The sequence below is a fragment of the Phalacrocorax carbo genome, chromosome 20 (assembly GCF_963921805.1).
Source record: "Phalacrocorax carbo chromosome 20, bPhaCar2.1, whole genome shotgun sequence".
Classification (NCBI taxonomy): Eukaryota; Metazoa; Chordata; class Aves; order Suliformes; family Phalacrocoracidae; genus Phalacrocorax; species Phalacrocorax carbo.
The window spans coordinates 9,151,615-9,166,863 of record NC_087532.1 but is presented as its reverse complement, the minus strand read 5'-3'; the positions used below and the strand labels follow the sequence as shown (position 1 = coordinate 9,166,863).

The following is a 15,249-nucleotide window of genomic DNA, read 5'->3' as shown; positions in this document are numbered from 1 at the left end:
TCGGGCTTCCTAGGGCGGTCTTGGCCCTTTCCCGACGACCACTATTTCCCAGCCCTCCCTTCCCACGGGGCCACGCTGCTCCCTGAGCACTTCCTGCCCCACTGCTTCCTTCCTAGGGCCCCATTTGGAAAAGGGGGTGAGCTGGGACGTGCTGGTCACTTTGGAGAACCTCTCGCCCCGGGGAGGTGGCATCATATGTGGGGAAGACACGCTTGCGTCTCTACATGGCGTGGGTGCGTTGTTACGGTACCTCGTTGGGCCGCCTTGTCAGCCAGTTCTTTTTCAGACGTGGCACTTTTGTACACAAGCCTGCAAATAAGAAGGTGCCGGTGGTTTCAGTAAGGGGCAATGGAGTCCCCTGCAGCCCCCACTAAGGAGCTGCTCCCAGAGCTGCTCGAGAGCTGAGCTACTCTCAAGTCCCCAGGTTTGCAGAGCGCAACATACAACAAGGTGGCAATAGACATTAGGAAAGGAGCGTCAGCAAACTCCGCGTGAAAATGCTGACACCTTGGGCTTGTTTTGTTTGGGTGCTTCTCTATTTCATTCTCACCCAAAGGAGAGGGGAGGACCAGAGGAAGCTTTATGGGAAAGGGTCCCCCTCACTGCCTCTCCACGCCCCACACGGCTGGGAAGGTAAGCAGGCCCTCTCCCCTGGTGCTCCACTTGACGACACCCCGCTTCCCAAAGGACGAGGAGTGGCCATGCACTTCACGGAGAAGCACCCCTTGGGCACAGCTACTCCACAGCAGCTTCCCGAGGAGAGCAGCCCCAGGAACTCGGCCTTTGGCACCTCTGGGCGGCTGCACCAGAGAGGGGCTGAGAAGGTGCTCGCTTGGTCAGCCCGGGGCGACAGAAGCAAACATACTCACTGTGGGAACACAAAGATCCCCCCAGGAGGCATCTGGAAAACAGCTGTCTCATTGCGGGCTATGACCAAGGGCCTCAGGCTTGACTTCTGCAAGAAGGAGAGAGGCAGGGGAGTGAATGTGCCCGAGGTCATGGCTTCGACCTGGCTGCAAGAGAGGTAGAGGGAGCGCTGAAAAGACAACAGACTCACTCGCAGGGCAGTGTTTGCCAGGATGCCGGTCTTGTCCACGTCTCGCAGCAGGTCTTCGAAGAACCGCATGACCACTCTCCTTCCCCGGCACACCAGGATGCCAAAGTTCTTGAAGACAAAGTCAAAGTCCTTGCCTTCGGTCAAGGCCCACGCGATGACATTTGTGGTAGCCTTGACGCACTTCAAGACCTTTTTCTTGGGGATGGAGAGGTAGAAGGCGACCTCGGCGTAGATCAGCTCTGCAACTTCTAAGTCCTCTGCAAAGAAACCGCCCGGCAACAAAGTCACTTGCTCAGCCTTCAGCAGACTCACATCAGCTCTCAGCACTGCGACCCATCAAGAGCCCACCGAGCCTCCTCCCACCCCACCGACTCCCCACGCAGCAGCAAGCGGCCCGGCCTGCCTTTGGGGGCCAGCACCCTGTCCCCACGCAGACCGCTGCTCCTGTCAAGGGGGAGCGGGAGGGAAACGCCAGCTCTGACTCAAGGCTTCGCAAGCCCAGCCCTGGAGGTCTCTTCTTACCGGGCCGTGATCTGGTCTCATAGCGGAGCTTCTTCTCCAGCAGAACTGGCTTGTCCAGGTGGAACATGGGTTTCTGGACCTTGACACTCGCCTTGTTCCCATGACAAAAGTCCTCCTCCCTGATGTAGACGGTGGCCATGCCCATTAGCCTGACAGCCTGCCAACGAGAGTGAGAAAGAAAGAGCCGTTGGAATTGTTCCGGTGGGAGAAGAGCGTCGAGGCACACTAAGGCTTCTCTGTTGGCCTGCCCACCCCGGTGGTCGCCAGGGACAAGGTGGGGCCCCGTTGGAAAGCTTTGGGGAAGAGCCTTGCCCTCCACCTTGTTCCCCTCTCCCTCCGCTTTACCCTCCCACCCTCTTCCCAGGCCACGCAAGGTGAAGGACAAGCAGGACACACCACCCGGAGCCTGAGAGGGCCCGAGGAGGGCCAAGCCCTGGACACTGCCCCCGGCTCTCTGCCTGCTCATTACACCCTGCCAGCAGGCCTAGGGAAGCCTCCAAAGAAGAAAGCCCACGTTCTTCTTTGTCCAAAGCGGGGCTTTGCTTTTTCTCTCCGTCCACTCAGAAGTTGCTCTGTGGCAAAGCTGTCCTCAGCAGGATCCTTCTGGGGCATGTTTTCTGCTTCCTAAGCCGTTGCGGGGAGGAATTAAAGGCCGGGGAGGGGCCAGGACACAGCAGGGTCTGGAGGACAGCAAGGAAAGCAGCCCACCTTGTTCAGCAGCAGCTTTTGGCGATAGCACTCCGACACGCTATCCCAAATGCTGGCCATCTCTGGGGAAGAAGAGCGAGACAGGGCACGCGTGACGTCAATAAGCTCAGCGCCTTGCCAAGGCAGCAGGTGCAGGCGTCGTCCTACACCACCGCCTCCCCCCTCACACCACCCATGCAGGAACTGCCCTGCAGAGCCGAGTTCTAGCTGTGTCCCCATGAGAAGGCGTCCCGTGCTGGGGACACAGCTCTGTACTTGAAAGAAAGAGGGGAGAAGGCTTGGCACAAGGACGGGCTCCAGTCCACGCCAGGAAGGTGTCTCCGAGTTCCGAGCCTCGAGCACGGGACCTTCTGGCAGCACCTACCCTCCTTTGTGAAATCCGCCAGGTGAGGAGACAGCGCATGGAGGAAGGCAGAGGAGAACCACTCCATGGCTGCAGCTCCTCCTGGCCGAGCCCCTCCGCTCCTCCTGTCCACACAGCGCCGGCGCTGTGGCACTGCCTGCCTCCGCCTCCCCCTGCGGGCTGCAAAGCAGCTCCCAAGAGCAGAGCAGTGGCCAAAGCAGCCCCCCACACCTGAGCTCCTCCCTGACTGGCAGGGAAGTGCGGGCTGGGTGCCGTGGGGAGAGGCAAGGTGTCCCGGTGAGGGGGTGTGCCCCATTGTGACCACGGCCCGTGTCAGAGGGGCTGCAGGTGAGCACAGCCCCTGCCACAGAGGGCATCTGGGGCAGCTCTCCCCACCCACCCGCTGCCCTCTCCACAGGCAGACCCAAAGGGTCGCCTACAAGGGCTGCTGAACAAGGACACCAAGACCGTGCCAGAGAGACAAGATTAGGAGACTTGAAGGGGGAACAAAATCAAGTTGGAACTAAAAGTTCCCCCAAATTCCCAGGCGTCCTTGTCCCCAGGTAGCCCAAGCAGAGACCGTCTAGGTGCAGGGGACCGCATGCTTTTGGGAAAGGTTGCTCAAAATTGTTTTGAGGTGGGTATGAAAAGAAGCCTGAATGTAGAGAGCAAGAGAAGAAACTAATAGAATCACAGAACCATTAAGGCTGCAAAAGACCTCTAAAATCATCAAGTCCAACTGCCAACCCAAGGCTACCAGGACTCCTAAACCACTTCTCCAAGTGCCACCTCTATATATTTTTGAACCCCCCCAGGGATGGTGACTCCCCCACCTCTCTGGGCAGCCTGTGCCAGGGCCTGACCACTCTTGCAGTGAAGGCATGTTCCCTGATATCCAACCTAAACCTCCCCCGACGCAGCCTGAGGCCATTTCCTCTTGTGCTCTCACCTGTTCCTTGGGAGCAGAGACCGACCCCCCCCTCACTCCAGCCCCTCTCAGGCAGCTGCAGAGAGCGAGAAGGGCTCCCCTCAGCCCCCTCTTCTCCAGGCTAAACCCCCCCAGCTCCCCCAGCCGCCCCCCAGCACACTTGTGCTCCAGACCCTGCCCCAGCCCCGCTGCCCTTCTCTGGACACGCTCCAGCCCCTCCAGGCCCTTCTTGTCCCGAGGGGCCCAAACCTGAGCCCAGCATTCGAGGTGGGGCCTCCCCAGGGCCCAGCACAGGGGCCCCATCCCTGCCCGGCTCCTGCTGGCCACAGCAGTGCTGACACAAGCCCGGGGGCTGGTGGCCTCCTTGGCCACCCGGGCACTGCTGGCTCATGCCCAGCTGGCTGTCAGCCAGCACCCCCAGGGCCTTCTCCGCCGGGCACTTCCCAGCCCCTCTGCCCCGGGCCTGGGGCGCTGCCTGGGGTTGGGGTGACCCAAGGGCAGGGCCCGGCACTGGGCCTTGTTGAATCGCTTATGCTTGGCCTTCGCCGAATGATCCAGCCCGTCCAGGTCCCTCTGCAGCCCCTTCCTACCCTCCAGCATACCAACACTCCTGCCCAATTCAGTGTCTTCTGCAAACTTACTGGGGCTGCACTCGATCCCCTCATCCAGGTCATTGGTAAAGATATTAAAGAGAACTGGCCCCAGCACTGAGCCCTGGGGACACCGCTTGTGACCGGCCGCCAACTGGGTTTAACTGCATTCGCCACAAGTCTTTGGGCCTGGCCATCTCTGTGCTACAATTGACCAGCAAGCGCTTCCTCCAACCGAGGCTCCGAGGAGGGACGAGGCTCGGGGAAAGCACGCTTGGTTTCCCTGCAGAAACCCTGAAGCGTGCTTTACTCCTAGAGCTGATGACAGCCCGTAACAGACCCAGGCAGCCTTGTTTCCCGCTGGCTGCTGGGTTGCTTCCTTACTTGCGACTCAAACTCGTTGGGTTTTGCACGTTTCCGATAAAAGCACAATCTCTTTGGGAAAAGGATCGTGAATGACGTTGCCGCTTGCAAAGTCCTTGGGCACGCCTCTCCTGTATTTCCTCCCAGAATATTTTCTGCTCCTGCAGTGTTCTTAGGGGAAGAAAAACCCCAGCTCAGTGAAGCGGGTGACCGTCTCTGCACAGCCTGGCGTTAGCCCCGTCTGCCTGGGTGTTGGGGAGAATTTGGCGCCACTGAGGGCCGAGTCCTTGCCAAGGCCGTGTCCGTCCTTCCCCTGAGCTCCAGCTCTTCCCAAGCAGCCCAGAGGCGCCGGTGAGCACGGCTCAGGAGACGCCGTGTCCGTCTCCAAGCCACAGCTCCCAGCACGCCACGTGGCAAGGGAGGGACCAGAGCGCCCAGCGTGCCCTGGGGCCTGCACACCCGCACTGAGCCCCGGGCGCACCCAGGCCAGGCCGGGTCCCCTTCCCGGCTGGTGTCCATGGAAGCCCCACCCTGCCCGGGCCCGAAGCCCCCAACCCAGCAGGAGGGAGCAGCTCCAGGCAGGGCCGCGCTGCTCCAGCCCCAGGGGGATCCCCTGGAGACCCCCATCCCGCCCCGACCGGGACTGGGCCTCCCCCAACACCCTGCCCGGGTGCAGGCTGCGGGCGCAGGGAACGGCCCTGGCTGCCCCGGCGGCCCGGCCCCCAGCACCGCTGCTGGGCTGAGAAGAGTCCCACAGGCCTGGCCATGGTCCCCAGAGCCGGGATGGCACCTGCAGCCCCTCCAGGTGCCCTGAGACCCGCCTCCGTGGGGAGCCGGGGAAGGGCAGGTGTCCAAGGGCTTTGCTGTCCCAGCCACAAAACCTTGCTCAGCCCGATGCTGAGGTAGCTCGTGAGGGACGGCGATGGGAAAGCACGGGAGGCGGGCGTAGGGAAAGGTTTTTCACAGAGGTTCATGCGTGTGTTCTACCAGTTTAATACTTGTTCTCAGAGCATCACGATCGGGCGGTGTTGCCCTGCAAGGGGATAGCCTGGACTTTGTTTCAATTTGGCGGAACAGCAGGAGACGTCCAGGGAGAATCCCCAGCAGATCCGGTTTCATGTTCACCAGTGACTGGGAGAGAAAAAGCAAGATCCGGGGTCAGTGCTACAGCAGACCTAACCCAAGGCCATAATGGCCTCTAATCAAGTGTGAGAGGGCACTGCAAAGATGCAAGCCCGCCAGAGGAAAGAAAGGATGAAAGGGACACGCGCAAAGGAAGAAACCAGATTTTGCATGTTTGACCATCAGGCAACTGGCTTTCTAAAGCCCGTGAAGGAACCTCCAGAGGCTGCGCACCACTACTAAACCCCAGCAGAACCTGCAAATGGCATCTGCTTTGGAATCGCATCTGGAGCTGCTTACCTGAGCCCGATGGGTTTCCGCTCTGTCCCCTGCTCTGGCTCAGGCTCTTGGCCTTGCGACTGACGAGTCTGCGCTGCTGCTCCTGACGGCTCTCAGCACTGGCTTCCGCCAGCGTCTCATTAGCCCTGCAAAAAAGGCAGGAGCATGTAAGGACGACTGTTGCTCGTATCGGCACCAAGTGGTTCGCCACGTGTGACAGTACGCTGGTGGACTTATGCACGTAGACTTCTGGGCCATCCAAATGTACTGCTTCTCAGGCTTCCAAGCAATCTGTGTTAGGGCTTTGTAGGACCTTTCCGAGGAGGTAGTAAGGACTCGGGCTCTTCCCCTCCTCCCAGCATAAACGCAAACTGAAGGTGCGCCGTCATAACGGCAGCTGAATGGAGTAGTTTTGCCTCACGGGCTCCTGTTCTGGCCCCTCTGCCTTTTCAAGTGTGCCTCTCCTAAGTGGGAGGATAAGAGCAGCAGAAGTGAAGCTCCTCCTCTGCACCCTACCTGCAGGAAGAGGAGGTGGCTACAGAAAACTCTTACAAGAAAACTAACAAAACCATCCTCCAGACAGGCCTCATCAGTTTTCTTACCTCAGGGCCAGTAAAGAGAAAGGGAATCAGATGAACACATTTTACAATATGAATTGGAAAAAGCCAATCCTTAAATACATTTAAGAACTCAGGAAACGACACCCCTTAAGATTAAGGAAGAGGGCAAGACCTGATAGGGAACCAGTGTTATGGTTTGAAAAGGTCTGCCAAGGGCTGCAACCCCTTTGGGCCGTGACTGCCTATCACTATGGCCCTTACTGGACCTCTTCTAGTCCTACTTGGGGTGAGTTCCCTAACCCTGGCTATGACAAACAACTGCCGTCAATGTGTAATAACCACTAGAAGGGGACGAATAAGTTCCCAAACCTTGGTATATCATACTGTCTATGACTGTAAAGGCCAGGAAATAGGAAGCTGCATTCATAATCTGACCCAGTATGCTTTATGCAGAGAAGGTAACAGGACCATATGCTATGATCCAAAAGAACTCCCTTATCAATATTGGGTAGAAATGAAGACAAATTCGGAAGTAGGAAGACTAATTGGAACTAGTAAAGTTATAGCCAATTTGAGCACATCGGTGTCGATAATTTTTGATGCATGTGACATTATAGGTGATGATCTAGATACTAATTGTGGGAGTTTATTGTGGAGACGGTACTATAGTAAGCAACCGAAATACATTTGCCCAGGTGGACATCAATGTCAAATAAATCCTGATTATGTACCTAGTCAAACAGCGAGATATCAATCAGCACACCTGTGTGGAAGAAGGGGATGGTCTTGTGTATGTTGGGATACCGCAGGCTGGGGATATGATAGTCAATGTGGGAATTTACAAGCTTCAATCACAAGGATGCAAACAGACAGTAGTTGTACAACCCGTACCTGCAATCTAGTAAATTTAACCCTTATAAATTTGGAAATGTGGAAACAGAAAAAAATAACCAAAATTGGACTCAAGATATATGGACTCGGAGAAGATCCAGGTGTAGTTATTAGTATTGAAATAAAAGAAAGGACAAGAGAATCAGTGCAGCATAGACTGTTATTTAACACATTTTATCATGAAATAGAAACAGGAGTAAAATATGAAATTCCCACAGTCGCTAAAAATCTATTTGTAAATCTTGCTGAAAACATTGCTAAGTCATTGAATGTAACCAATTGTTATGTTTGTGGTGGAACAAACCAAGGTGAACGATGGCCATGGGAGGCTATGGAGAGCAATATAAGTAACCCCCAAGCCTGGAAAACAATGGGAAAGAGTAATAGGAAACAACAATGGGTGCTTCAGACGAGTATAATTGGAAGGAGTTGCTGGCAGAATCTAAAAGACAATGGAAGACCAGTAGGTAATCTAGAGTGTGAGGGAGGTTACCTATGGAATGAAACTCAGAACAATTGGGATAAGTGGGGAAACCCACTGGAGATGAATGATCAATCTAAGAATTGGACCAATGGAACAAATATACCAAAAGGTTGGCCAACTCCTGAAGGACAGTATTGGATTTGCGGCAAACTGGCTTATGCATATTTGCCAAAGAATTGGACAGTATTGGGAACTATAAGACCCAGTTTTTTCCTGTTACCCATAAGTCGGGGAGAGCGACTGGGAATCCAAGTGTATGTTGAGGCTGATGAGTTAAGAAAAAAACGTCATAAGCGGAGCTTACAAATTGGAAATTGGAAAGATAATGAATGGCCTCCGGAGAGGATTATTGCTTATTATGATCCAGCTACATGGGCAGAAGATGGATCTTGGGGCTATAGGACCCCAATATATATGCTAAATAGAATAATTAGATTACAGGCTGTGGTAGAAATGGTTGTAAATAAGACTGGAGATGCACTTGGATTAATTGCAAAACAGAACACCAAAATGAGAACTGCTCTGTATCAAAACCGCTTAGCTTTGGATTATTTGCTAGCACAAGAAGGAGGATTTTGTGGAAAATTTAACCTTAGTAACTGTTGTCTAGAAATAGATGATGAAGGAAAAGCTGTAAATGAACTTGTAAAAGAAATTAAGAAAATCGCACACGTCCCAGTTCAAACTTGGAATGGAATCAATCTAGGAGGATTAGGGGAGGACTTAATGGGCGGTAACTGGCTTGCTAAAATTGGAATAGCTGTACTGGGGATATGTGGAGGACTGTTAATAATTCCATGTTTAATACCCTGTTTTACTAGACTCATACACTCGGTTATACAAGGAATGCAGATAACTGCAATACCTGTTGATCCAGAAACAAGGGAAAAGAAAACTCATTCCTTGATGATAATAAAGACAAAAGAAGACCCAAAATTGATACCAATTCAGCAAGTATTGACTAGATTGGAAACAAAACCACGAATCAATGTCATAAAAAGAAAAGATGAGGGATTGTAAAATGTGTTCATCTGATTCGTGTCAATATGGAACAATGCTAGAGTCACACGGTGAAGTGTGACCTTCTAGCATTTGACCGTTCTGTTTGTGCTTGTGTAACCGAGGGCCGGTCAATTGACTTGTTAACTGTCTTAATGGTTGGAATGTTGATTGGCGATTTGTTAAGTTAATTGTTAAGAAAGAATTTTAGTTAGGAGTAGAAACTAACACCTGAGAATTTTAAAAAGATACAATTAATGCTTAGGCCAGTCAAGAGGGCGTTAGCAATGAATGCTGCATTGACAAGAAACCTCCTAAAAAGATACAATGCAGTAGAACTTCAAGGACTAACAGTGGAAACACCCTGCTACAAAGGAGAGTGCCAAGATAAGGGAAGACCACAAATCAGCCAGTAGTGATAACAGGGAACTTCTTGGCTCAGAAGGCGCTGAAGCATGGAAATTGGGGGAAAGGTAATTCCGGCAGGGGGAGATTGCGACCACCGACCCAATTCAGGACCAAAAAGACTTGCCCCCCCACACCCGTAAAGAGCATGCGGGCTAATCTACAAGGCAAGCGTGGCTAATTTAACTACGGCTGACCAACGGCAAGTGGGATGCTTATCACTGACCAACGAGTGTAAACTTAGGCGTGTTTTTACTAATTCTTATTAATTAAGTAACTGAATATAAACCCTGTAATTTTGTATGACGGGATGCACGTTAGGCGGAAGGATCCCCCGTGCATCCAGCGCTGCTTGCTTGTCTCTATTCAATAAATTGTAAACTTTGATTGCAATTCTGTTGAAGGCTAAATTAATTATAACACAGCATTGTGTGGCATCACACGCCAGTAACTGTTGCAGGACCGAGCGCAGGGATGGATAGGCCCATAGACAACACACCCTAGAATCACCAGCTCCCTGCAACACCGGCTGTGGGGCAGCTGCTGTTGGTGCTTGCTGCCGCTGCTGCCTGCCGTCTGCCTACTGCCGCCTCCTGCTGCTGCCTCCTAGCTCCTGCTATCAGCCGCTGCTGCCGCCGCTCTGCTCCCCCCGCGCTGGACACGCCCGCAGAGCGGCCGAGGGAAAGCCTGACTTCCGCCCGCCTCCTGCGCCAGTTCCGCTTCCGGTGCCATTTCCGCTTCCGGGAGCAGGGACCGCAATGGCGGTGCTGGCGTCCAACCCCAACAACCCCGTGGTCTTCTTCGATGTCACCATCGGCGGGCAGGTAGGCGGGCGTGCCCCGGAGCCGCCGCGCCGCTCCCGGGCCCCGACGGCGGAGCACCGCGGGCTGTGGGGGTGTACCGGCGTGGGGAGAGGCTGAGGGGGGCACCCAGGGGGCGGCCGACGGCGGGGGGGGGCCGGGCTTGCAGGCGTTAACTGGGGGTGAAGGAGCGCTGAGGGGGGAGGGGGAGGTGCGCTGGGGGGTCACAGGTTCTTTGTGGGTCTTGCGGGGCGCAGCTGAGCGCGCTTGCAGGGAGGCAGCGGGAGGGGGATGCAGGGTGCGCTGGAAGGGCTTGTAGCGGTGCTGCAGGGAGGGGTGTAGGGGAGCGGGGTTGCATCACGAGGGGGCATGCTGGGACGGGCGGTCCAGCAGGAGGCTGAATTTGTGGGAGTTCCCGGGTGCTGAGGCAGGGGGGGGCTGCTGTGTGTGAGCAGAGCCCAGAAGACTGATCTGGCCACCGTCTCTCCAGGAGGTCGGCCGCATGAAGATTGAGCTGTTTGCCGATGTTGTACCCAAAACGGCAGAGAACTTCAGGTAAAGAGCAGCTGGCATTCCTGTGGCTCAGCTGGAACCTGGGCTGCAAAGGCTTTATGGTGCAGGAACGCCTCTGGTGGCAGCCTGCCCCCACCCTGAACTTCTGCACTTGCTCTGCTCCTCTCTCGGTTCCCAGCGAGGTGTGACCATGCAGCATCCTGATCCCTCAGGGGAGCCCACCTGGCTGGAAAGTGAAGGATACCATGCCCTCTCCGCTCCCTCTGTAGAGTTTCTGGTACATTCCTTTATAAAAGGCAATACCTTAATGTCACATTAGGGTTCTCTGCCACTGGCTGAAGGACATACCACGTGAACATCCCATTTCCACAGGACAAATGAATATACCCTGTGTCCTGTGAAATACAGTGCTTGCTCCGTGTTTGGTTGCTCACACCTCAGTATTGAATATCTGACCTCCTCAACTGCAGAAAGTGCAGAATCATAGATTCGTTAAGGTTGGAAAAGACGCTTAAGATCATTGAGTCCAACCACTAACCTACTGCTGCCAAGTCCACCACTAAACCATATGCTCAAGTCTGTTTTGAAGTGGAGGTGGGGAGGAGTTACTGCTGGTTCCCATTTCACTGGGGATATCCCTGATGCAGTAAGGAAAGTCTTTCACAACAGCCAGTGCATGTTCGCTGAATGCAGTTCTCTGTGTCCTCGGAGCTCAAATGCGGCTCACGCTCTGCTCTTGTTTGTTTTCCAGGCAGTTTTGTACGGGTGAATTCAGGTAAGTGTGGGTTATAGTGTCCTTTTAAGTAGCCTACTCAGGGAAACAGGGCTGGGTGAGTAGGAAGAAGGCTCGCTCGGAAGTTTTTCTTACTATACCAGTACAAAACAGGAGAGTTACAGAAGCCTGCTCTGATGAAATTGCGACGGGCTCAGTTGGTCACAGAGATGGCAAAATTCTCCTTTTGGGCATGACTTTGTTCATGCTCAGGTTGCTCTAAAAAGCCTTGTCTGCAAATCCCACCTGCTCATGCTGCAAATTGCAGTGGGATCCCATTAAGATGATGGGATAGATGTTATAGGGAACTGTCATTTAGCATGCAGAGCCCACTTGAGGTTTGCCTTAGCCTCTGATATCCTCTTAGCCTTCTGACAGGAGGGGTGGATGGGAGCTGGAGCAGCCTTGTCAGCAAGGGCTTGAAAGGCAAACTTAGTTCGAAAAAAAGCCAAGCGGCTTTTCCCTGGCTTGAGATACAATCTTGGTGGATTACAGCTCTGAGCTCCGTCCCTACATTTGATTGAGTTTCACAGAGATTTTAGACCCCTCTGCTTAAGGCAGCTTGTTTTCTCTCCGCATTCAGCTGTGCGACCTCTCCGCGCGGCTGGAACTGGAGTCCCAAAATGCTCTGCACCTCGAAGCTGCAAACCAGGAGCTGCAAGGGCTGGTGGCTCTTCTGCCACATCGCTTGGCCACTCCAGGGGTGGGTCATCCCCCAACAGCGCTTCATGGAGGAGAGTGTGAGCAGCGAGCGCAAGAAGAAACGAGAGAGAAGCAACATCTCGGGGAGCTTTGCAGGTCACTTTAGGTACCATTTGCCTCTGTAGTGGGCGTTGCGTTCATTTGTGGTTGTGGTCGCGGCTTCTAGGTGTTTCGCCTGGGGCACCTGGCTCTCTTTGTTAGTGTTGTGGGATTGGCTTTCCTATAGGGAAGCTGGGGATCTGCAAAAGGCTGCATCAAAGGGCTTCTGTGTGCGTCAGGGGAGCCATGTGCAGGAAAAATATGCAGCCTTTCCCTCATCCTCATTCGTACAGCCTTGTAGGCTGCTTTACACTAGCTTTCGTATGAAAACGGCAGAAGGAGCAGGTTGTTTGAGGTGGGTGGGCATTGTCTTTTTCTTCCCGTTCCCCAAAGTTGCATCTTCTGCTTTAGACTCAGGCAGCCGCTCAAGCCAAAACAGAAGAGGCCAACACCACTGACGCTTCTTGGAGAAAGCTGCTGGAGCAGAGAATGAAAGCTCAGGAATTGGACCTGGAGAGAGCACGGAGCCTGCAGGAGGCGAACGCACTGCAACTGGCGTTGGTGCAGGCAGAACTAAAAAGCTCCGAAAAGCGTTATTTGTTGGGCCGCAAAATTAGAAGCTGCCTCTCAAAGAAACTAAAAAAGTAAGTCCAAAGGTTTTCTTTGTTTCCTGTGTCATACAATATGACCCCTTTCGTCGCGGCTTTTCCATCCCACATCCCTTTCTTGCACCTGCTCAGCATGGTGTGTGCACCTTCAAGACAGCGTTCTTCTCCAAAGAGTACACCTTGGGCTCTGCCATTCCGGGGGCCTGATTCCCTTTCTCTTTACTGGCCCTGAGGTAAGAAAACTGATGAGGCCTGTCTGGAGGATGGTTTTGTTAGTTTTCTTGTAAGAGTTTTCTGTAGCCACCTCCTCTTCCTGCAGGTAGGGTGCAGAGGAGGAGCTTCACTTCTGCTGCTCTTATCCTCCCACTTAGGAGAGGCACACTTGAAAAGGCAGAGGGGCCAGAACAGGAGCCCGTGAGGCAAAACTACTCCATTCAGCTGCCGTTATGACGGCGCACCTTCAGTTTGCGTTTATGCTGGGAGGAGGGGAAGAGCCCGAGTCCTTACTACCTCCTCGGAAAGGTCCTACAAAGCCCTAACACAGATTGCTTGGAAGCCTGAGAAGCAGTACATTTGGATGGCCCAGAAGTCTACGTGCATAAGTCCACCAGCGTACTGTCACACGTGGCGAACCACTTGGTGCCGATACGAGCAACAGTCGTCCTTACATGCTCCTGCCTTTTTTGCAGGGCTAATGAGACGCTGGCGGAAGCCAGTGCTGAGAGCCGTCAGGAGCAGCAGCGCAGACTCGTCAGTCGCAAGGCCAAGAGCCTGAGCCAGAGCAGGGGACAGAGCGGAAACCCATCGGGCTCAGGTAAGCAGCTCCAGATGCGATTCCAAAGCAGATGCCATTTGCGGGTTCTGCTGGGGTTTAGTAGTGGTGCGCAGCCTCTGGAGGTTCCTTCACGGGCTTTAGAAAGCCAGTTGCCTGATGGTCAAACATGCAAAATCTGGTTTCTTCCTTTGCGCGTGTCCCTTTCATCCTTCCTTTCCTCTGGCGGGCTTGCATCTTTGCAGTGTCCTCTCACACTTGATTAGAGGCCATTATGGCCTTGGGTTAGGTCTGCTGTAGCACTGACCCCGGATCTTGCTTTTTCTCTCCCAGTCACTGGTGAACATGAAACCGGATCTGCTGGGGATTCTCCCTGGACGTCTCCTGCTGTTCCGCCAAATTGAAACAAAGTCCAGGCTATCCCCTTGCAGGGCAACACCGCCCGATCGTGATGCTCTGAGAACAAGTATTAAACTGGTAGAACACACGCATGAACCTCTGTGAAAAACCTTTCCCTACGCCCGCCTCCCGTGCTTTCCCATTGCCGTCCCTCACGAGCTACCTCAGCATCGGGCTGAGCAAGGTTTTGTGGCTGGGACAGCAAAGCCCTTGGACACCTGCCCTTCCCCGGCTCCCCACGGAGGCGGGTCTCAGGGCACCTGGAGGGGCTGCAGGTGCCATCCCGGCTCTGGGGACCATGGCCAGGCCTGTGGGACTCTTCTCAGCCCAGCAGCGGTGCTGGGGGCCGGGCCGCCGGGGCAGCCAGGGCCGTTCCCTGCGCCCGCAGCCTGCACCCGGGCAGGGTGTTGGGGGAGGCCCAGTCCCGGTCGGGGCGGGATGGGGGTCTCCAGGGGATCCCCCTGGGGCTGGAGCAGCGCGGCCCTGCCTGGAGCTGCTCCCTCCTGCTGGGTTGGGGGCTTCGGGCCCGGGCAGGGTGGGGCTTCCATGGACACCAGCCGGGAAGGGGACCCGGCCTGGCCTGGGTGCGCCCGGGGCTCAGTGCGGGTGTGCAGGCCCCAGGGCACGCTGGGCGCTCTGGTCCCTCCCTTGCCACGTGGCGTGCTGGGAGCTGTGGCTTGGAGACGGACACGGCGTCTCCTGAGCCGTGCTCACCGGCGCCTCTGGGCTGCTTGGGAAGAGCTGGAGCTCAGGGGAAGGACGGACACGGCCTTGGCAAGGACTCGGCCCTCAGTGGCGCCAAATTCTCCCCAACACCCAGGCAGACGGGGCTAACGCCAGGCTGTGCAGAGACGGTCACCCGCTTCACTGAGCTGGGGTTTTTCTTCCCCTAAGAACACTGCAGGAGCAGAAAATATTCTGGGAGGAAATACAGGAGAGGCGTGCCCAAGGACTTTGCAAGCGGCAACGTCATTCACGATCCTTTTCCCAAAGAGATTGTGCTTTTATCGGAAACGTGCAAAACCCAACGAGTTTGAGTCGCAAGTAAGGAAGCAACCCAGCAGCCAGCAGGAAACAAGGCTGCCTGGGTCTGTTACGGGCTGTCATCAGCTCTAGGAGTAAAGCACGCTTCAGGGTTTCTGCAGGGAAACCAAGCGTGCTTTCCCTGAGCCTCGTCCCTCCTCGGAGCCTTGGTTGGAGGAAGCACTTGCTAGTCAACTGCAACACATAGTGAAAATAAATTAAAGTATCTGCTATTAAGAGCGGGAGCTCCAGCACCAACACGCATTCGCTCGAGTCTGACACGATGGACAAGCTTGGGGCTTGCTGGGCCCCTCAGGCTCTGCTCCTCAACGCCGGGCTGCAGGTCTGCGTGGTGCGACGTGGCCGTACT

General features: G+C 54.8%; 1 protein-coding gene and 1 long non-coding RNA gene across 3 annotated transcripts; one reads left to right on the top strand and one right to left on the bottom strand.

The window, feature by feature from the left end:
• Positions 1–843: 843 nt before the first annotated feature.
• On the bottom strand, positions 844–9,988 carry LOC135316584 (coiled-coil domain-containing protein 81-like). The gene is made up of 4 exons (XM_064470288.1): positions 9,751–9,988; positions 1,580–1,736; positions 1,058–1,314; positions 844–955 (listed from the first exon to the last, which is right to left on the bottom strand). The coding sequence occupies exons 2-4, from the start codon at positions 1,722–1,724 to the stop codon at positions 866–868; spliced, it is 492 nt and encodes a 163-aa protein (XP_064326358.1). The 5' UTR covers positions 1,725–1,736; positions 9,751–9,988; the 3' UTR covers positions 844–865.
• Positions 9,979–13,932, top strand: LOC135316585 (uncharacterized). Of its 2 annotated transcripts, none has more exons than XR_010375845.1 (6): positions 9,979–10,075; positions 10,542–10,606; positions 11,316–12,134; positions 12,489–12,721; positions 13,375–13,499; positions 13,791–13,932. It is a non-coding gene; the product is annotated as an uncharacterized LOC135316585 (long non-coding RNA). The 2 variants fall into 2 exon arrangements; XR_010375844.1 differs by having other exon boundaries at positions 11,316–12,144.
• The last annotated feature ends 1,317 nt before the right edge of the window (positions 13,933–15,249 follow it).